Raw genomic sequence first — 21861 nt, 5'->3', positions numbered from 1 at the left:
GTATTTTCCTATATGCTGTGTAACATAATATTTTTTATAATTGTTATGCTTGGCAATGTAAAAATGCAATTGAATTGAGGGAGAGAGAGAGAGAGAGAGAGAGAGAGAGAGAGAGAGAGAGAGAGAGAGAGAGCAGATGGGCCGTGCGAGGTACCTGCCAGAGAACCAGACAAGAGCAGAAGGACAGAAAAAATAGGAGCGAGAAAAAAAGAAACGACAGTACGGAAGAGAGGCAGAGGATGACAAGACACGGAGAGACGGAGAGAGAATATGCTGCTTCATCATGTCGAGTGTCATGTCCCATATCGGACACACATGCACATACAGTACTCACACGCACATACAGTACTCACACGCACATACAGTACTCACACACACACACACACACACACACACACACACACACACACACACACACACACACACACACACACACACACCGGGCTCGTCACGTTCGTGAGGGCGTGCGCGTGTACATGCAGGGAGCGTCGGCGCGCCTCTCCGTGCCTGCCCTTTCTCAAATTCCTCCCGCGTGTGTGCGCTGCCAGCGGCCTGCTGCGGGGCGTCGCTTGCAACCCCCCCCCTCCACGGCGCGGGAAGGCAGACGGCCCCGACAGCTCCGGCCCTCTCAACCTCGCCCAGACGTTACCAACACGACGCAAGCTCTTATTAAACGGACGGTAATTCGGCTCTCGGGGATTTGCGACACGAGCGCCGCCGCGGCTGCGCCGGTCTGCGGGCACCTTGTCAAAACGCGTTGAGAAAGCGGACCACAGATGGCGAGAGGAAGAGGACATTATCGGCCGCCCCCAAAACCCCAAATGACACGGTGCTAATTGCAGGAGGGCGCAAGTTGTTTTTTTTGTTGTTTTTTTTTTTTAAATGGCCGCCGGGTTTGCCTCTGGTGCAGGCGTTTTTTTAGGCTGGACCTGTCAATCCCGACGGCAGCTCCATCAATCTGCCGACAGTGCAGCGAGAGCCAAACACCGGCACTGTCAGCACACACAGAGCAATGAAAGACAAGGGAAAAAGGAAAGCAGCAGCGGCCGAGCGCCGATGTTGCTGCAGAGGTGACATTTTAATGGAAGTCCAAGAGACAGAATCCAAGCTGTTGGCAGCCGGTGGATCTTCTGTTCTTTTTGGAGCGACTACCTCCCTCTTCTTCTGGGTTTCTTTTTTGCCCAGCCGCATCGGGCCTCAGGTTTCAAAACGCCGCCGGGGCAACGAGCTCCTAATCTCAACAGCATCAACGGAGACGATCACGACGAAGAGACAGCGGCGACCATCTGTGTGACCCGACCCTTGAGTATCGATACTCATGGTTAATAAAAAACTTGAAAAATTAAAAATTAAAATAAAAAAAGGAATCCCTTGACGGAATCCCCCTTTACTGCCGTGGCCTCATATGTTTGTCGTTCCCCTTCATACCGCCCACACGCACCGGCGTCGGCAAACAAACCCCCACGACACACACACACACACATTCATTCAGAGGCATACAAAGAACACACACACACACACACACACACACACACACACACACACACACACACACACACACACACACACACACACACACACACACACACACACACACACACACACACACTGCTGAAATTCTCCTCAGTGCATCCGAGTCCAGCCGAGCAGGAGGGAGGAAAATGTGGAACGCAGCAATGCCACTGGATGCTCTTCAACACCCCCACCTCTCCCCGCCCAAATTTCTGATCCGTGCCCTCACCAGCTGCTGCGGCTGAGGGAGGGAAGCCGGCGCTGCCAAGTATTTTCAACTCTGGCTGTCAAAATGACTCCGGACGCAATAAAGCAGAGATGTATAGAGCCGGGTTACACGGCCGTTAAAAGCAGCTCCCGTTGCCTGGAGCGGCGTAGGAGCGCTCCGCAGCCGTAGTACGGCGAGGTTAAACAACAACAAAATACAAGATGCGAGAAACGATAAAAGGGAAGCAGAAATTCACTTGAGCGCTCAGCTGTTGAAAGAAAAACAGACAGACAGTGTCCCACAAAGAACCGGGCCATGTTGGAATCATAGTTGTACTACCCCGCCAGTAATATACGGTATTGTAGCTCCCCTTTGAAGAAGCAAAAATGATTCTAATATCCTTGGACGGATAAAATAAGATAGCATGTTATTAATTCCCGGGGGAAGGAAAATTCAGCTATGCGAGAAAGCTGTAGAATTCGTCCTCCATCGTTGTTATTGGATTTTTAACGCTATCTACAAAAAGAATATGCAGGACCGAACCGGGACGTTTACTTCTACAAGTGCCTCCAACAACCCTCGGACGCTTTAAATAAAGAGTTTGTTGTGTACCAGCGTGTGCTCGTCCGTTCAAAATGCAGTAAATTGCTTTGACTTGGAACACGCACGCTCACAAGACACATTGGACTCTCTTAAGAGTCACCAGGGTCAATATGTTAGGGCCCAAACAAATGACTTAAACCGTCCAGCCTGGGGTTGTCTTGTCACATGAGCGTCACAGAGCGCCGGTGGTTTGGGGGGGTGGAGCTAAAAGGCTCCTCACATAGCGCTACCAAGCAGATGAAGCATATCGGTGCAAATCAATAGGCACTAAAACAACACGCTCAACGTGCGTTTATTTATTCTATACGATGAGACCGGATGAGACTTTCCCAGACCGGATGAGAAAATCCCCGCGTTTAAAAACGAGGTGAACGTGGGGAGAGTGCACGGCAAGGCCCTGAGCAACGGTCGGCACGGAAGTGCAGATCTGACCAGGGGAAAGTCGGAAAACCCGATAAACGTTCGGTCACTCTGGATCATTTTGTCCCAACATACTGTACTCGGGTCAAAGGAAATCTGAAAATGGACGTCAATGGGACCCATTTTACTGACGAGCCCACCACCACCACCACCCCCACATCTTCTCTGGTCGTCTTGGCTGTGTCAGGACAAAGACCCCTGCTATTTCAGATATCTACCACCCCCATGACAGACAAACACACACACACACACACACACAGACACACACACACACACACACACACACACACACACACACACACACACACACACACACACACACACACACACACACACACACACACACACACACACACACACACACACACACACACACCAATTGTGTATGGCTCTATAAATACACAAGGCTGGAAATGCATTTAGCACCGCTGACATGGTATGTGGAATGCTGATCTCATACTGGTACTCTCTTACATGAAGCCTTGAGCGTTGCAAGGGCGGGTTTTTTGCGCACGGGCCAACTGCGCGTGCAAGGGCACAGGGAACGGATCCGTTGACAGCTGGGAAGTCATTAAACCCTAAAACACAGAAGTCGCTCAGGACAAGGTCATCAACCGAACGCCAAAAATGTCTCGAAAAAAAGGAGAACCGAACGCCTGCGCGGGCGACGTCACACGCGTGTGCTCGTTCGACGAGGGGCGCTTGAGACCGGCCAGCCAAACTGGAGTGAGTGCAGCTGATTTTACAGCTTTGTAGAACGTAATCAAAACGAAATGACAGCCAACACCAATGCATGAGGGTCACAGACGTCGCCGCCTTTTGACCCGACGCCTGCCGGACGGCCGGATCGGTAGACGAGCTGTTAAAATGATGATACAAACGAAAAGTGTTCGGTGGAAAGCTTTTTGGTCACAACCTACCATCGGTACTTGATCATATAATTGTCCTCGACACCGATTGGGGACAGACAGATGACGAACAAACAAAGGGAGGACTTTGGCAATGGCTCTGTCCACTGTAAATACATGAAGTCACTGCAGAGCGCCTCGGCTGTGACGTCAGCTAAAACGACACGGGTGTGCCCGACTCGATTCAATGAAACCATTTTCCTGGGGCAGCCAATAAAAGCCGCCAAAACAGCAACGTGAGACGGCCGGCTTCTGGAATAGGTCCATTACCAGTCTCTGGCGTGACGATTCTTCTGGCCCGCATCCAATACCAAATAAACCATCTTTCTATCGGGGGAAAATTGACTGGCATTTCTGCCCGGAGATAGAGGGTCCCGCCCCCTGATCTGTGAAGTCGTTTCAAAGCTCGGCTCCGCAGAGAGTCTCTTGGCAAAGGAGAAATGGAATACTGGGTCAAGAAAACAAAAGGTTTTCTGGGGATACGATTCCTTTGCTGGTTCAAAGCTGAGAGCACATTCTCGCTCCCAATTGCATAACTTGCATTTGAAATATAAAACTAAGTGTGTTCATCAGCTCGAATTGAACTGTCGCGGGTCAACTAAAAATCGCGCCCCCGGTTTTGTCCGGAGAGCAGTTCAATGGGTTTCAGTTATAAAGCACATGCCACGGCGCTGGAAGAGCGACAACAATGATCTAGCGCTGGCGTGACGCTGCAAGACGACACGCGCAATTCGGTCGCCTTGGCGAGTTGGAAACGCGATTAAAGCCCCACGCAACAACACGTCTCTAAGCGTACGGGTTAAAGGGTGAGCCTACTTCCTCCTGTTGCCTTCCTAAGCGGTTCTCGAAAAGGTGATGCCGCTGCTGGAACCTCTTTACTCTTTGTGACATTCCTTGGACCTTTTTGGAGCGTACCATCTCAGACACTTTTTGAAAACTAAAACAATGAATTCACCTTCTAAAAAAAAAAAAAAAAAAAAAAAAAAACACGAAAAAAAAAACCCCCACAAAAAACAATAAGTGCATTTCAAAGAAGCTTGTGAAAGGCAGCCGCTAACTTGGTGGATCGCGGCCACAGCGGACACTCAAAATAAACTCAAATGTCGCTTTGGAGCCTCCTCCGTCGCAACCTCCCAAAACGAGGCGTTTTCCGGTCCCCTCGAGCGGACTTTGGGCGGGTCCATTCGCTGGGCGTCGGGGCAGCGTTCGGACTCGACCGAAAACGCCGACGCCAGTCCAGCCTGCATCGGCCGGACCATGGCCGCGTGACGGCGGCGCACGCGGCCGGCCACAAAGCGGCCTCCGCCCATACAAATGAGCGTCGCCTGGCTCTGCCGGCCGTACAGCCACGGCAATCCAGGCTATTCTCATTTGTAGTTCCACGTTGGTGGAACGAGCTGCCAAAAACGACCAGAGCAGGGACCTCCCCCTCTGTCTTTAAGAAGCACTTGAAGACCCAGCTCTTCAGAGAGTACCTGCTCTCCCAACTTACAATTACTTATCACTACTTAGCAGTATTTATTGTTACACTAATGTCTGTTGCAATGTAGCTTGAATGTTATTCTCCCTTGTAAGTCGCTTTGGATAAAAGCGTCTCCTCAATGACTAAATGTATCTCCCAAAGCCCCAACCCTACCAACCCCGCGCCGACAGCGAGCGACGTCACTGCCTTATTCCATGTCAATTGCCCAAGGAGGCTGGTGACTCGTGACTCGTAGCTGTTGCTGTTGCTCAATGGAGCCGATTGACAATTGGAGAAGTCTCTCTCTCCGTTTGGGGTAGTTGGAGCTTCAGGCAGTTGGCCGGAAAAGGCCAGGCGGGCCTGTTCAAACATGCCCCCCTCCCTGTGTTAAAGAGTCCCTCCTTTTTGGCTTCTGCCGACACGGCCTGAGCCGTTCTGTCGCCGGGATGACAGATCCGAACTCAGTGGTGACGTCGAAACGGAGATACCTGCCTCACTCGCAACGGCTCATTAGACAGGACTGGGGGGGGGGGGGGGGATAACCCATCAAACTGGGGATCACTTGCGGTGACCGCGCAGCACGGGGGCGAGGGTGTGACGCAAGCCTTGTAGCGTCACACCTCGCGGAAATTATATCAACCCCCAACCCTTCGCGGCAAACGTGCAAACCGACAAGGGGAACCGTGTCACGCACTGCACACGGGCGGAGGGGGGCCACGGCGCGTCTACGGGACATCGTTATGGGATGCCAGTGGTCCGGATACGGTCCAGTTCATTGTCATGCGTCACGTCGTCTGCACCCAGCACAATACGACATCAGAGTAGCCGCACTGACCCCTGCGATACGATGGAACGTCCGTAACTCTGTATTTCGTCACAAAACGTCAGGTCGATATATTAAAAAAAAAAAGGAGGCGGGGGGGCTGGCTCGAGGTTATGTCTGATGTGCGTCTATATGAAATGTCTGTCGTGATTCGACGCAATGATCAAATAAAGAATCATTGTCAACGCGAGCGTGTACGGCCAGGTTCCCCCAGTGACATGATGAATTCCACGATGCCCACCCCCCCTCAAAAAAAAAGACGCGATGACACGTTCCCTGTGCCGATGCGGACGCGGGGCTGCTTTTTTAACGTGTCATCACTCCGCACTCCTGACAAATAACATACGCTGGTGAAAAGGTGGGAGAAAAGAAGCGTTTTACCTCCACTGTCGCTTGAATCCGCTCCCGCTACACCGCTTGTTTGTTTTTTGTTTATTTGTTGTTGTTGTTGTTGTTGTTGTTTTTGTTTTGTTTTTTAATAAGGAAGGGAACGCGATCCGAACGCTCAGCGCCTCCACAAACTCATCATTCTGCGGGAAAACTGGAGGCGATGCGTTCGTTGTCCGGAACGCAGAGAACTCCCACTCCGCTCTGAAATGGAACGTTATTTCATCGGTATATCCCCCGTTTCCTCGCTCTTCCTCCCCTGTCCTTCGATACTGTCGTCACGTCGCCCTGCTGCTGCTGCTGCTGCCGCCGCTGCTGCTGCTGCTGCTACTACTACTACGGCAGTTTGCCTTTTTTTTTCTCGACTGCAAATCGTTGAAGCTTCCGTGTGCGCGCAACGCGCGTCCACGTACGCCGTGGGGTGGGTGGGAGATGTGGTGGGAGTGGGCGGCGACGTGTGTGTGTGTGTGTATGGGGGGGGGGCACCCTTCTGAGAAATAACACTTCAGAGAAATAACACTAATACTATAATGATGACATTCACGAAAAGCAGGACATTTTTCCCCTCCCTGCTGATGACTTGAACGCACCATTTGCATAAATCGTTAGGTCCGTAGCGGTCACGGGGTGTGGCTAACACGATGGACGCCCCTCCCGAATATCGGTAAAATATCGATAACATAATCGCATGTGAATCGAAACCATTTCCGTTATTTTTCAAAATGGCTGCTGAACGGTCGTTTCCACGGAATTTCAACGGGAAGTTACGAACCAAAACTCTTGGTCGACTCATTCCAACGCACGCGGCGGGTTCCCCCTTCAGCTTCTCGTTAAAAAAAAAAAAAAAAAAAAGGAACCTTTGTTTTGTCCGTGGGACATGAATGAGTCAATCAATCAATGAATCACTTTTACGGCCTGAGACTCATTGGCCTTGGCTCAATCTGTGTGTGTGTGTGTGTGTGTGTGTGTGTGTGTGTGCGCGCGCGCTACACCACCAATACACACCCCCACACACAACCACACTCCCATTGCATGAGGATTCTTATTTATTTTCTTCTCTGATGCTGCTTCACCATATGCGTGGGACTTGTAAGTGTACACGGGGAAAGGCGGATGGAGGAGGCCCTGAGAAGAACCGAGGGATGCCAGTTGTCCTGGACATCACACGCGATTCGTTTTGTTTTTACTTCTCACAAGGAGCTCCTGAGGAGGAAGCTGACGATGGTGGGACCAGCGGGGAAAAAACAAGCCAGGGCTCCCACCAGAGATGAGGTACTTATGAGTACGCTGCGTAGGGATTGGGAGAATCTGTGGCCAGGAGCCTCAAAAATGCGAAAATCATCACGGGTGACAATGCCACAATGGGAGGGGTGGCCGCTGACTGGCTGGAGCTGCAAAAGAAGAACCCCACGCTGGCCGCTTGGTCAACATCTTGGACGTCTCTGCGTGCAACGCTTCTGTCGCCCGGGCGCCGTGGAACCCAGACTGGAACAGAGGGAAGCTCCGGGGGAGACGGCTCGTTCTCGGGGAGCTGGGCAAGGCACTGGTAGGACCTCCAATCCAGAGGAGACAACATTATGCCGAGAACCCCAGCCTCTGCAGCAACTGTGAGGAGGATTCAGGGGGAGGATGCTGGTGCCTCCTCCGCCCTCCGCCCGACCCACAGCAACACCAACTGCAGTACCTGGCGTGCGTGTGAGGGATGTTGCATATGTATGTGTCTGACATGACATGGTACCGGCTCGACTCGACTCTACTCGCTTTTGGTACCAGGTGCTTTGTTTTCCACTGCAGATAGTAGCCCCTCACTGTAGCTGGTCTCCAAAGCGACACCATATGAAATAGTAATAGTAAATAATAATAGTACAATTCCTGAACTAAGTGTTTTCATCATTCTAGGCTGCGGCCAGCAACAACAAAATAAAGTGCTGCGATGTGCGTGGACCCAAGAAGGAGTGGCAGACGCAGTATTCACAATACACAGTATACATGCATCAAGTGCAAGAAATACATTTGCAACACACGCACACACACACACACACAGTAAAACTCTGCCCCTCATGTGCTGTGTAGACTGACGGTACAGGTCCCGCTTAAGACAGTCATTTAAGCCTATTTTCATACCGTTTATTTTCCTGTCTTTACTCATTCAATGCTTTCTATTGCCATTTTGTTGACACTGCTGATGTTTGCGGTCCGCACCACCCCATAGCGCTTCCAATCGCCGGTGCCGACGCGAGCTTCGGTCCTCCGCAGGGATGGATGAAGGGCAATCACATCCAAGAGGACCCCCCACCCCCCCCCCCACCCCCCCCCCCCACCCCGGGAAGCTCGCAAAGCCTCAACAAGCTCTCGTGGACGTCGGTCGCCGCTCGCCCCTCGCGCGTCCGTGCGTTTCCCCCGGTGGGAGCGCGTCGCGCCGCGCGTTTCGCTTGGTCCTTTTCACCGCGTCGCGTCGCCTCGTCGCCGAGTCCGAGTTGTGACCGGGCGCACAATTGGGATAAAGAGGAGTAGAAACGCTATCCCCTCGCTGCGCTGTTAGTTACGCCGACAGTGCGTCAAAAAAAAAAAATATCGCCATCCCGAAGACAACGCAAAAGTCTGTCCGGAAACAGTTCTGTCGGTGTTATTTTTTATGTATTTTTTGTAAAAAAAAATTATTTAATTATTTTTTTAACCACACTTTCACCAACGTAACACCAATTCGATGTTTGCGCCGACGTTCCCGCTGCCGACGCAGAGCGCGCCGAGGGCGGCTGCGTTCGTCTGGGAAGAGTTGAGGGCGGTGGGTGCGGGTGCGGGTGGAGGTGGAGGGGGCTGATGCAGATGATTCGAAAGCAGGTTCTGCCGTGCGGCAAGTGTCGACAAGACCCTGCTGTGCAAAGAAAGGGAAAAAAAAAAAAAAAGAAAGAATAACGCCCCCCGCCGTCCACGCTCTCCCACGTCCACCGTCCAAGCGAATTTCGTCGCCGTCTTTACGTCTTCGTCGTTGCCATGGGGATTGTCAACGGGAGCTCGAGTTTATTTTCCCCGCGGGCGCTTGTGCGGCGACGTTGTTAGACGTGGCGAAACCCCCCGGCGATTCGTACCGGGGAGGGGAGGGGGGTTCTGCCGGGGCCTGTCTCACTCTCACCGGCGCTGCTCGGTGAGGTGTGGCGGACGACACCGTTCGCCGGCGTCGGACTGAGCGCCGCCGCTCTCGAAGAGCCGCCTCCCCTGGCGGGCTCGAAGACATCCCACCTGTTTTGTTTTGTTTTTTCACGGGATCAGCTTCCTGCTCGATGACATATTTACCAGCCAGACGCTTTTGAAAGGGAAACCCTCCCTTTGGCTCCAGAAAGTTGGAGTTACGACTCTCTGTCCCCAGGCCCCGGCGCGGGCCAGAGCGGCGTCGGCTGGGCGTCGAGGGTGAGCGGCGCTGCACGGCGAAAGAATAAAAAAAGAAAAACCCCAAAACAATCGAAAAGTGAGAGACAGTGGCTGAAGGCGCTGGGGGGCCCGGCTGGAGGGGACAACGGGCGGGGAGGTTTCAGGTGATGAGAGGGGGAGGCCGTACGGGGCCAGGAGGGAATGACACCAGAGACACCTTTCATTTTCATTTATTTCAGCACTTAGTTGCTCAGGATGATTTATACACGGGGAGGGTTTCGGTGTGTGTGTGTGTGTGCGTGTGCTCTAAAGATGAATTCTACATCTAATGCAACAAGAATTTGTACCTCGTTTTCGCATTGTCAGGAATAATAGATGTTATTAAACACCTATTGGGTATATGTATATATATGTTTTCCCCCAGTACTGTACTTAGATCAATCACATTCTTCGTCAAAAGATGTATTTTAACTCTACCTGATGACCCACTCAGTTTTCTCGGCTGTAAAAGAAAACACGCAGTTCCTTCCACGGAACATCCCAGAATGCCAGAATCCACCTTAGTTTGTTTGCAGCTTCTACACCGCATTCCAAATTATTATGCAAATTGGATTTAAGTGTCATACACATTTAATTTTTTGTTTTTCAATGAAACTCATGGATGATATTGTGTCTCAGGGCTCTTTGGATCACTGGAATCAATCTCAGACACCTGTGATAATTAGTTTGCCAGGTGAGCCCAATTAAAGGAAAACTACTAAAGAAGGACGTTCCACATGATTAAGCAGCCACAGGTTTCAAGCAACATGGGAAAGAAAAAGGATCTTTCTGCTGCCGAAAAGCCTCAAATAGTGCAATGCCTTATACAAGGTATGAAAACATTAGATATTTCACGAAAACTTAAGTGTGATCATCGTACTGTGAAGAGATTTGTGGCTGATTCAGAGCACAGACGGGTTGGTGCAGATAAAGAAGAAGAAACAGAAAGAAGAAACAGTCTTTATTAGTCACGCAACACACCACACTACAACACATGCTTGCACACACACACACATGCACATGCTTTTGATGGTGGCCAGTGAAATGGATTCTCTGCTTTTGACCCATCCTGGCTTGTCCTTCCTCCGGGGGCACAGTCAGGAGCAGTGGGCAGCATACGTGGACGCGCCCGGGGACCAGGTGATAGGCAGAATGAGGAAAGTTTGTGCCAGACGAATTCATGGGATAAAATACTCTCAATATAAATGAAAATATAATAATTAATATAAATTTATATTATATAGGAATTATATTATAATTAAACCAACCTCAAGGTGTAGGATCCTCCAGAGGCTTGCAGTTGTGCATAAACCTACTATTGGCCCCCCCTAACCAATGCTCACAAGCAGAAACGGTTGCAGTGGCCCCAGAAATACATGGAGACTCATTTTCAAACAGTCTTGTTTACTGATGAGTGCCGTGCAACCCTGGATGGTGCAGATGGATGGAGTAGTGGATGGTTGGTGGATGGCCACCATGTCGCAACAAGGCTGCCACGTCAGCAAGGAGGTGGCAGAGTCATGTTTTGGGCCGGAATCATGGGGGGAGAGAGCTGGTGGGCCCCTTTAGGGCCCCTGAAGGTGTGGAAATTACCTTGGCCAAGTATATAGAGTTTGTGACTGAGCACTTTCTTCCATGGTACAAAAAGAAGAACCGTGCCTTCCGTAGCAAAACCATCTTCATGTCTGACAATGCACCATCTCATGCTGCACAGGATACCTCTGTGTCATTGGCTGCTGTGGGCATAAAAGGAGAGAAACTCATGGTGTGGCCCCCGTCCTCCCCTGACCTCAACCCTATAGTGAACCTTTGGAGCATCCTCAAGCAAAAGATCTATGAGGGTGGAGGCAGTTGGCATCAAAAGCACAGCTCTGGGAGGCTGTTCTGACGTCGTGCAAAGAAATTCAAGCACAAACTCTCCAAAAACTCACAAGTTCAATGGAGGCAAGAACTGTGAAGGTGAAATCAAAGAAGCTTCTATGTTCACATGTAACTTGGCCTGTTCAGATGTTTTTGATTGAAATAGCTTTTGATTTGAGTAAATATGACCTAATGCTGCAAATTCAACAAATGACCATTTTCAGTTCTTTACAACCTATAAAATGTTTTGAAACTCTGTTGTGCATAATATTTTGGAACAGTGCATTTTTGAGTTTCGTATTTTTGGAAAAAAATACTGTTATCATTGGGAGGTTTGTTCAATAACATTTGAATTATAGCCTAACGGTTGAGGACTTGAAAATTATACTGACTGTCATTTGCATCGACTATTTAGGAAAATCAGAGAAAAATATAATTTGCATAATAATTTGGAAGGCGGTGTACACGCCCTGACACGTGACGTCGGGGACCGCTCACACTGCCGGTGCGGCCCAGTTATCTCGCGTGCCTCGAAAAAGAAAGCACGTTCCACTTCCTGCCGCCGCCAAAAGGGAACAGAACGGGGCGAGGGTCAATTCGCACTCGTCTCGGCCCTTTTTTGGAGAAGGCGAGCAGCGCCGGAAGAATCCATCGTGTCCTGAAACAAAGAGGCTCCCCCCCCCCCCCAATTCTCCCGGACAGTGGGCGCCACGCAGTTTGCCTGGATCCTGGCCCCCCAGAGAGATTCTCAGTTCTTCTGACGGTCGGCCTCGCTCTCTCTCAAAGCGCGCAGAAGCCCGCCCGCGGTTTTCCGAACTTGGCGCCCGCGGATCATTTTCGGGGTTGACGAGCGGCAAGACGCCCTCGACCGCAGCGCCCCACCTGGGGCGGGGCGGCACGCGCTGCTGCCGAGTTGCGGTTTATGGGGGCCAATAAAGAGCGGGCCCCTGCCAACGGCGGCTATATAAGGATCGCGACGCAAACCTTCGGCGATACCGAGGAATTAGGAGAGGAGAGCGGACGGCCCGCGTCCCCCATTTAGCCGTGAGGCAGAATGTCAAAACAACAGGGCTGGTTTGTTGAAATGCGACTACCTCTCAAAAGAACATTACGGCTCATTTAGCTCCGGCGCTGGTGTTTTAGAATTTGGGCTTGTGGGCGAGAAGGGGGGGGGGGGAATCCCTCACTAGCTTGGTTCAGAGGCTGTAAAAAGCATAAATAAACCGAAGGAGTCATGTACGCTTTCTCGCATGGATCCAAACAGGATTTAAGATCCAACTTTCACGAGCGGCGTCACGGGCCAACTACGTCAATCCAAATACCAGTCTACCCCCCGCCCCCCGTCCGCGGACACGCCGGGCGGCGCTGAGAGCTGTTTACCGAGGCTCCGGTGCTGCCGTGGCTTTCCGCCAATTCCGGGAAAACAATGCGAGGAGATGATTGTTTCTGATAAATCCAAGGTAAGCCGTGATGTATTTGGCAACCCCGGCTTATTAAAACGAGAACCAATCCCAGGGTCTCAAAAATGAAATCTATTTCTAAACACAAAGTACATGTTTGGACCGGAGAGTTAATTATTATTATTATTGTTATTATTATTTGTTTATTAGCATTATTATTAACAGTTAAAATAGTATACAATTATTACTAGTACTACTGTTTATCTGCTGATGTGGGGTTTCAAACCCTTGACCTCCTGCTCGAGGGCGGCTTCCTCATCCCAAAGTAAACATTTCATTTTGCACCCCACTTGTAGAAATGCTGCGCGGCGAATAAATAATACAGAGAAAGATAAGACCCAACGCATAGATACTCAAAAGGGATGTCAAATACACTCATCAACCAGTGTTGGAGCATCCCAATTGGGCTTCAGAGGAACAGGGGTCTGAATCCCCAGCCACGGTGGCAAGGTATTATGTCACAACCTATCTCCAAATAACTCTAAATGTAGTAACTCCAAGATGTAAATGAGGATGGAAAATACTGTTATTGTACATGTTGTAATGTTCAATACTGTCAATTTAAATACTGTCAATTTTACTTTCGATGGCAATGAATCATTAATTAAATTAGTATTTAAATATCTGTCTATTAATCAGGGTAAGATATCATTTCCCTCAAAGAGTCATCTTCAATTAAGTATTTTTCATTGAAAACCCACATGACCCTTGACGTTTCTTTTCGTGACCCCGACAGTCAACGCACGGCCGACCCCTAGCGGCAGACGCTGGCCAACGCACGCGTGGCCCCGGCATTTCAGACGCGCGTACAGAGTTGAACCTTGAGATGAAGGTTGACATCTGAAATGTTCAATTCGTGTCGCGTTCACATCCTTTTCCTGGTTATGAACACGAAGCAGCGGCAGAGACGGGGAGCTCAGGGGCCCCACGGGGAGCTCAGGGGCCCCACGGGGAGCTCAGGGGGGCCACGGGGAGGACGGGGAGGACACCCGGCCCCAAAGCGTCCAAAACAAATTCCCGACGCGGGGACAGGTTATTATAACATCACGAAGTACATCACATGTACTTTAGGGTGTTATAATAACCTGTTGTTGTTTTTTTAGGTCTGTCTGTCTGTCTGTCTGTCGGTCTGTCGGTCTGTCTGTCTATTGCACTGTATCCTCCGCACCACCAGGGGGCGGCCTGAACTCCCACGGCCTTGGAGCGTCTTCCCTGACGTCGGCCACCGGGAAACCCCTGAAGAACCAGACCTTGCGGTAAACGTCTTTTGTGTGATTTAAAGTCGACTTCGGAGTGAAAGGGCTTCGCCGCCGCTTCGCCCTTCCGCCCCGTGTCAACTCGGAGCCGTCGAGCCCGTGGGACTGAAGTCACCTGTCGCTCCGCGAGGGTCTCGAATGTGCCGGTTCGCGGCCCCGGCAGGAATTTTTGCTGCTTCATTCATCTCGTCGAGCTAACGCGTTAGCCTAGCGTCGCTGGTTTTCCTCTTGTTGTGTTGTGTATTTTTTTTTTTTTTTTAATCATTGCGAGTTGAAGTCTGATCTAAAAGGTGCGGAGTTCATCTCAAAGTCTGACTTATGGAGTAATCAGACGGTTTTACGCCTGTGCTCTAATACAACAATAAGGTCGTCGCTATTTTAGCCACCGTATCTAACATTAGATAGTCCCGGTTCTTTCGCTTTCATTTTCGCTGTGCAGCGTTTCGAGACACGGGGAGAGTTGTGATATTAATTATTATTGCTTTTCCCATCACGTCTTCTTTTCCAGCAACGAGAGCTGACAGCGTTCTTCGAAAATGGTGAGTTGACTCGGAGTCTGTCTGGCAGGTTAATGGGGAGTGTTCATTCTAGCCAGAACACCCATGAATTGCGAGGACCCTTAGGTTAGTGTAATTTTCCCATCAGCAAGGAAGCAAGGTTTCCCCAGCCCCCTCAGAGCTCTATTCTCTGCATGTTTTGGCGTTGTAAAGTAGCCCACGTCATTGCAAGAGATTTAAAATGTTTATAGAAGTTAACTTTTAAAGCACCCGGCAGTGAGGGTTGGGTAATGATGCGATGTGGTTTGCTGTTTTTGAATAGCATCCTAATGTGAAGAGATGAAACCATATCAATATCCAGCCTCAGGGTGTCAACGATCACTGCCCAGTGGTTTGTCAGAAATACAAGAATAAGAAAAAAAAACTAATAAAATACTGTTAGGAAAAGATTGAAATTTCAAGCACTTTCTTGAGCGGGGCTTTCTGTATAATCTATACTGCTTCAATCTGCTCATATTGCTGATGGACATGCATGCCAGTTTATGTGAACTTTCATCAATTTTGAAAGCCTGTCCCTTTCACTCACCTTATTTCAGTCCCGTCGATATGATTCAAGAACCACCATCTTCTCGCCGGAGGGTAAGAGCATGAAATTAAAAGGCTTTGGAAGCTGTATACTAATGACAGATAGTATTATAAGACAGATGGATTGATTCTAAAATAATTGTTAGCTGCAGCCCTAGCATATAGATGTGAGTATGTCTCCCGACAGTTCTGTGCGATGCGTCCCTAGGGCGTTTGTACCAGGTGGAGTACGCCATGGAGGCCATTGGCCACGCCGGCACCTGCCTGGGAATCTTAGCCAATGACGGTGTGTTGCTGGCTGCAGAGAGACGGAACATTCACAAGCTGCTGGATGAAGTGTTCTTCTCAGAAAAGATCTACAAGCTCAACGAGTGAGTTACTTCCTCCTTTCACTTATTTTGACTGTCAGAGATTTTCATCACTTTTCCGAACAGAGTACCTTTAATGCGCATTAGATGACATTGGTATGTTAAATTTGGAAGATAACTTTGTTAGAAAAGAATAGCATTTAAATAACAATTTAATAAACACACAACACTATGAAACAATATTACAACAAGAGAGATGTACTGACAAGTCAACAACGCTAAATAAACGAATACTTTATCACATTAAAATAACTATTGCATTAAAAACAGATGTATCCAGCTTTGATTTATCAGAATGAACAGCACCCAAGCTGGAGAAGCTGTACAAGAAATTAATTGACAAATCTTTCTTAGGAACACAAAGTCTCATTCAGTGGTCATAATTACATTAAAGCACTTAAAAACTGTTTTCTGGAGGGAAGAAAAAAAAAAAAAGAAAAAAAAAGACGAGTAATATCTCCCAAAGCCTGAGACAAATGTACAGGAGGTATAAACTAAAAGGCTCTACAGCTAAACATATCACACAATACATGCAGAATGTGCACATTTGCATCTCATTATTCTAAACATTATAAGGTATTTAGATAGAAGCACATGTTAATAGCGTTATCTGGACGTTAGGCTCTCGCTGTTTCTACATGCGCCTCATGCTACACGTCTTGCCTTGCAGAGATATGGCGTGCAGCGTTGCAGGAATCACATCAGATGCCAACGTGCTGACCAATGAGCTGAGGCTCATAGCACAGAGGTGAGCCTGCTGACGGGACATTTAAATCGAAACCTCCATAGATAGTTATACAAAGTCATGTTGAAGTGCTTGTGTTGACGCCACCGCCCTGTTTTGCTCCCAGGTACCTGCTGCAGTATCAGGAGCCGATCCCGTGTGAGCAGCTGGTCACTGCTTTGTGTGACATTAAACAGGCCTACACCCAGTTTGGAGGTACGCTGTTCACCACCTGCAGCACTGCACCATTACAGCGCTGTCACTGTGTCCGAGCTCCCGCATCCTAAAGTTTCTCCTCTGATGAGCACATTCACACAGCGTGGACAGTTTGAGGAGTTATGTGGTATTTCGACACCTTCTCCAAATATCAGAAGCCGCACGCCCTCTAAAGTGCGAGGCATCACGTTGTGACTTTGCAAGTCATTCATGGTGTTATTTAAAACCTACGCAATCACTTTCAATGTGTTCTGCAACCTAAGAGCATCAAAGTAGTCGCCGTTTTTGAGTGTGTGTGTTTTGTTTGATTGACCAGGAAAGCGCCCATTTGGCGTCTCGCTGCTCTACATGGGCTGGGACAAGCACTATGGCTTCCAGCTTTACCAGAGCGACCCCAGCGGAAACTACGGCGGCTGGAAGGCCACCTGCATTGGCAACAACAGTGCTGTGAGTTAAATATTTAAACACAAGTATTTAAAAGGCTTTTCAGAATGGGCTTGACAAGTGAAACGACTCGCTCCTTTTATTTAATACACACACATATTTTGTAATGAGTTATTTACTCAGGATTGGAGACGGTTGCAGGCGGGGAAATATTGTAATAATCCATCCAATGAGTAATATCCTGAAGCCACGTGCAGATAACGTAAAGCACTGTGGTGTAAAGCTTCTGCCGGCGGTTTGCCAACAGTGATAGAAACGGTATCCATGTGTGCACACACACTGTTTACATCCTGGAGCGCAGCTGACTGCAGCAAACGCTCAAATGTTTGGCTTAGCTTCACTAAATTAAAATATTTTTCCATTATTTATTTAACTAAAATAAAAAGAAACCTTCCTGTCACAGTGGACATCTACTGATAAAAGCCTAAATGTGCCAAAAATAAAGATATTTTTTATTTTCTATGAAGACGCACCCCACTATAAAATCACCCCAGTCATTATAGAATGAGTAATTCTTTCCAAATATAGCTATTGAAGTCATCTGGTGAAAATTCTTGTATTTTTTCATATATATATATATATATATATATATATATATATATATATATATATATATATATATATATATATATATATATATATATATTTTTTTTTTTTAGATATAAGAATATTGCAATGTTGGGGTTTTTTCCAATATCATGCAGCCCTAGTTAGCCACTATATTTTCATGTCAGCTTGCACCATGGTTGCAGGCCATACATCATCTCGGATTTAGGGGGATCTATTGTCGAACCCCTCGCCAAGGGATGTGTAAAAGGTCTGTGGGATATATATCATGTCACAACATTTCATGTCACAACAAACCGCATCAAAATGCAACGTGTTATCGGTTAAAAACCTCCTCAGAGGTTGTGGGAGTGAAGCGCTGTTCTATGTAGGGCCACTAGAGGGCGCCGCACCACAGGTTTTCTGATGAGCCTCGGGTTTGTTAACAAACTTGATCCCCCCCCCAAAAAAACGAAAGGGGCTTGTTTGGACCTAAAGGCTGACACAAAATGCAGAGGGTGCAGATTTTTATTTTCCAAGCGTGTGAAAGACGATCATGGATAAGCGCCCAAAAGATGTGTCGCTGACGTATTCGATTGTCTATTTTTAATCTTCACTGCTGCACGGGCAAATGGTGGAAGGACACAGAGCTAACCTCGTCCTGCTCCCCTGTCTCAAACAGCCGCTTGGACACCAAAACAAAGTGTTTTTGAGCTGAAAACGGGGACAAAGCAATACCACTTCCATCTTAATTTTAAGACACAACGTGGCATTTTTGGCGGGTGGCAATTGGCGGATGCGGTTAGAACGACAGGTACAGTGAAGCCGACAAAGGAGCAGACGGAACTAACTGTTAAACAAACGTTGGCCTCACCTGCTTGCCGTTTTTTTTCCCCAGCTCATTTTGAATAAACACACAAGCTGTTGGGGGGGGGGGGGGCTTTTGTTGATGCAAAACAAAAAAAACATTTCGAAGTTGCTCCGGCCGTTCCTTAAAATAAACTGTTCTCTACCCGACTTAAGTCTGGTATGAAGACAGATACCACCAGCAGGAAGCCGTTATGCAGTGTGTTCCATTTGTAGGATCCTGGCGTGAACTGAATCCATAACTCAAGGAGCTCGCGTGTTAAGAGGTCGAATGTCGTTGGAGTCTCACAAACAAGGCTGTTAAATGGAAACCTGTCGGGCTCGTCTTGAAGTTCAGTACAGTGGTACCTTGACTCACGAGTTGAATTCGTTCCGTGACAGAGCTCGTAATTCAATCTGCTCGTATAGCAAATCAATTTTCCCCATTGAAATTAATTGAAATGCCATTAATCCATTCCAGCCCCCCCCAAAAAAACACCCCGATTTTTTTTTTTTTTTGTTACGTGTTTTTAAATAAGAAAAGTGTATTTATAAACAACCAATATTGTATAAAAACATAATAACACACAATAAAAGAGTGTGTAGATCTCTCTTCTGCCTTCTCGCAGATAATACCCTCCGTCACGCTATCTCCTACGAGCTGCTTCTCCGTCAACCACACCAACAGCAGATTCTCCATCTTTTCATGGACGGCGGTCCGCAGTTTAGACATTATTTTAACGCCCTTGGCTGGCGTAATACCCTTTATCACCTCCTTCTGCGAGCACTAAACACAAAAAGAGATGCCTGCGCGCTCAGGTAAACACATGAAGTGAAGGAGTGAGACGCGGAATGCTGGCCGCGTTCGCTGGCCACGCCCACCTGAAGCTCGCTCCTCGTAACTCACATTTTTGCTTGCAAATCAATACAAAAAAATCGACGGAACGACGGCTCGTCACTCGGAAAACTCGTATGTTAGTGCACTCGTAACTCAAGGTACCACTGTACTTGTATTCTGTATACAAGCTAGATACGGTATCCATCAATACCAATTTGGGTCAGCCCTTCAGCCATCAGTGAGCCAACGCTCGGAGGAAATGTCAGTGTATTTTGTTGAAAGGGTTTTTTTTTTTTTTTTTTGTTTTTTTTTTGGGAACAGCTAGGAAGAGACGCATGAACGTTATTTTTGTATTTCCGACGGGGAAAACTATCGACTGTTACCGGGAGTTGAACGTGCTTTCCTGAGAAGACGACTCAGGGGTCGCATGCTAAACCCAACGATCCCTTAGATGAATTAAAAAAAAACAAAACACCTTAAGTATGTTAAGTGGAGCAGCCAGACCAATCCCTCCATGACAGCGGGCTTCATTTTGCCCTGTCACGGTGGGTAAACAAGGGCTAATAGACCCGACGGAGGACGACCCAGCTGAAGCGCCTTCCCGCTTTGGCAAAGTTAGCTATCAAGCTCCTTTTTTTTTTTTAATTATTATTATTCTTTTGGCGTTTGTCGCTCGATACAAAAAGAAAATTGGTCTGGGAAAAGTATTACATTGGAAGATCTATCAAAACTCACTCAGTAAACGCTCTCTAATGCGGAAACGTCTTTTCCAGGCGGCCGTGTCCATGTTGAAGCAGGACTTTAAGGAGGGGGAGATGTCGCTCTCCTCGGCCCTGGCCCTCGCCGTCAAGGTCCTCAACAAAACCATGGACGTCAGCAAGCTGTCTGCCGAGAAAGGTGAGGGCTCCGAGGGCCCCCCCCCCCCCCCCCGGTTGTGTTGCGTGCGCGACTTCCCTCGCGGGAGCAGTAATGCACAAAAACAAACGTGTGCTCTCTGTTGCTCCAGTGGAGATCGCCACGTTGACCCGAGAGAAGGGCAAGACCTGCATCAAGGTGCTGAAGCTGAAGGAGGTGGAGGAGCTGATCAAAAAGCACGAGGCGGAGGAGGCCAAAGCCGAGAAGGACAAGAAGGAGAAGGAGCAGAAAGAGAAGGACAAATAGGTCGTGTGTGTGTGTGTGTGTGTGTGTGTGTGTGTGTGTGTGTGTGTGTGTGTGTGTGTGTGTGTGTGTGTGTGTGTGTGTGTGTGTGTGTGTGTGTGTGTGTGTGTGTGTGTGTGTAAACGGAACGTTCAGGTATCTTCAGTTGATTTCTTAAAATAAACCCGGATTGTTTGGTTGGGAACGACGCTGTTGACTTGATTCCTTCGACCTGGTTGGAGGCAGAGTTGTTTCTTTACTTCTATTATCTTTTTTTATTCGAATACTTTTTTTTTTTTTTTTTAACTCATCGTTGCTCTTATCTGGGTTCACCTTCACTAGATTGTTTCATGGAAAGAGAAGCTCTAAATATATCGTTCTCTTTGGAGAGTATATTTTTATCGGCCCGGTTTTCCTTATTTAAAATGTTTGGATTGGCTCCAAAAGGCCTATTCTGAATAGTTCGAATATTTTGAAGAAAATGTACAAGAAACCTACTATAGTTGAATTCATCAAATTCATTTATTATCATGGGAGAAGAGTTTGCAGGTTGCAAACAAGTACAATGGGACACTGTTTGTATTTTTCCGCTGTGGAGCCATTTTCAGCCGCCATCCTCTGCTCCTTCATTCAGCGTGTGCAGCATCGATCCCTGCATCTTCTCAGCCTCGTCTTCGCGAACGCGGCGCAAACCCAATTTCCTCCGGAGGAGATTACACCATCCCGGACGAAAAGCGAGATCCAGATGCAATCCGAGTCGCTCGCCGACTCAAAAGCTCTGCTGATTTGAAGCTGGCCAAGGGGATTGCGGAAGGCGGGACGGATGTTCGGGCAGTTCTGTGAAACGCCGAGCTGCTCTGACTGAGTGCAGAGCCAGCGGCCTCAATCTGAGGAGGAGATTAGGATCAAGAGAGGACGCACCTGGCCTTTGTTCCAACAGATGAAGGTGATAGGCCGACAGCGTGAATGTCTGCTTTCGGATGCATGTTCCTGGTTCTCTGACGTGTGATAACGCTCCGCTTAATTTTTTTATTTTTTATTCTTCAATAGGGTTCGGGTTAAAATTCACCTTAAGTGGCTTAAAAGGTTTTGCTTCTGTAGTTCAAAAACAGGGCTCTGGCGATGACTTTCGCACCAATACCGTACTGACCGTCGGTCAGCAGGCTTAAAAGCATTATAAACAAGTTAACACCACAACCTATTTAGCTTCAGAGTATTTTGCCCCCGAAAATGGAAATGGGGACACGCACACCTTGGATTAGAGCCGCCACAGCGTTGTGAGCGGAGCAGGTTGGAGATTAGTCAGTGAGAGGCCAATTCCAAGGGATTTGACCTGAAGCTGTCCATTCATGG

The 21861-nt window shown here is 48.3% G+C and overlaps 1 protein-coding gene across 1 annotated transcript; it reads left to right on the top strand.

The window, feature by feature from the left end:
* The first annotated feature begins 14253 nt into the window (after positions 1-14253).
* Positions 14254-20713, top strand: psma4 (proteasome 20S subunit alpha 4). The gene is made up of 9 exons (XM_080001726.1): positions 14254-14307; positions 14816-14846; positions 15401-15443; positions 15598-15760; positions 16428-16505; positions 16609-16697; positions 17014-17144; positions 20145-20268; positions 20378-20713. Exons 2-9 carry the CDS (start codon positions 14844-14846, stop codon positions 20530-20532), a joined length of 786 nt encoding a protein of 261 aa, XP_079857852.1. The 5' UTR covers positions 14254-14307; positions 14816-14843; the 3' UTR covers positions 20533-20713.
* The last annotated feature ends 1148 nt before the right edge of the window (positions 20714-21861 follow it).

The sequence above is a fragment of the Zeus faber genome (assembly GCF_960531495.2).
Source record: "Zeus faber genome assembly, chromosome: 6".
Lineage (NCBI taxonomy): Eukaryota > Metazoa > Chordata > Actinopteri > Zeiformes > Zeidae > Zeus > Zeus faber.
This window is presented reverse-complemented; position numbering and strand designations above follow the sequence as displayed.

Bases quoted from the DNA above. Each gene is read 5' to 3' on its own strand.
- psma4 (XM_080001726.1), top strand. The intron at 15,761-16,427 runs GTGAGTTACTTC...CTTGCCTTGCAG, and splicing joins AAGATCTACAAGCTCAACGA to AGATATGGCGTGCAGCGTTG. The intron at 16,698-17,013 runs GTACGCTGTTCA...TTGATTGACCAG, and splicing joins GGCCTACACCCAGTTTGGAG to GAAAGCGCCCATTTGGCGTC.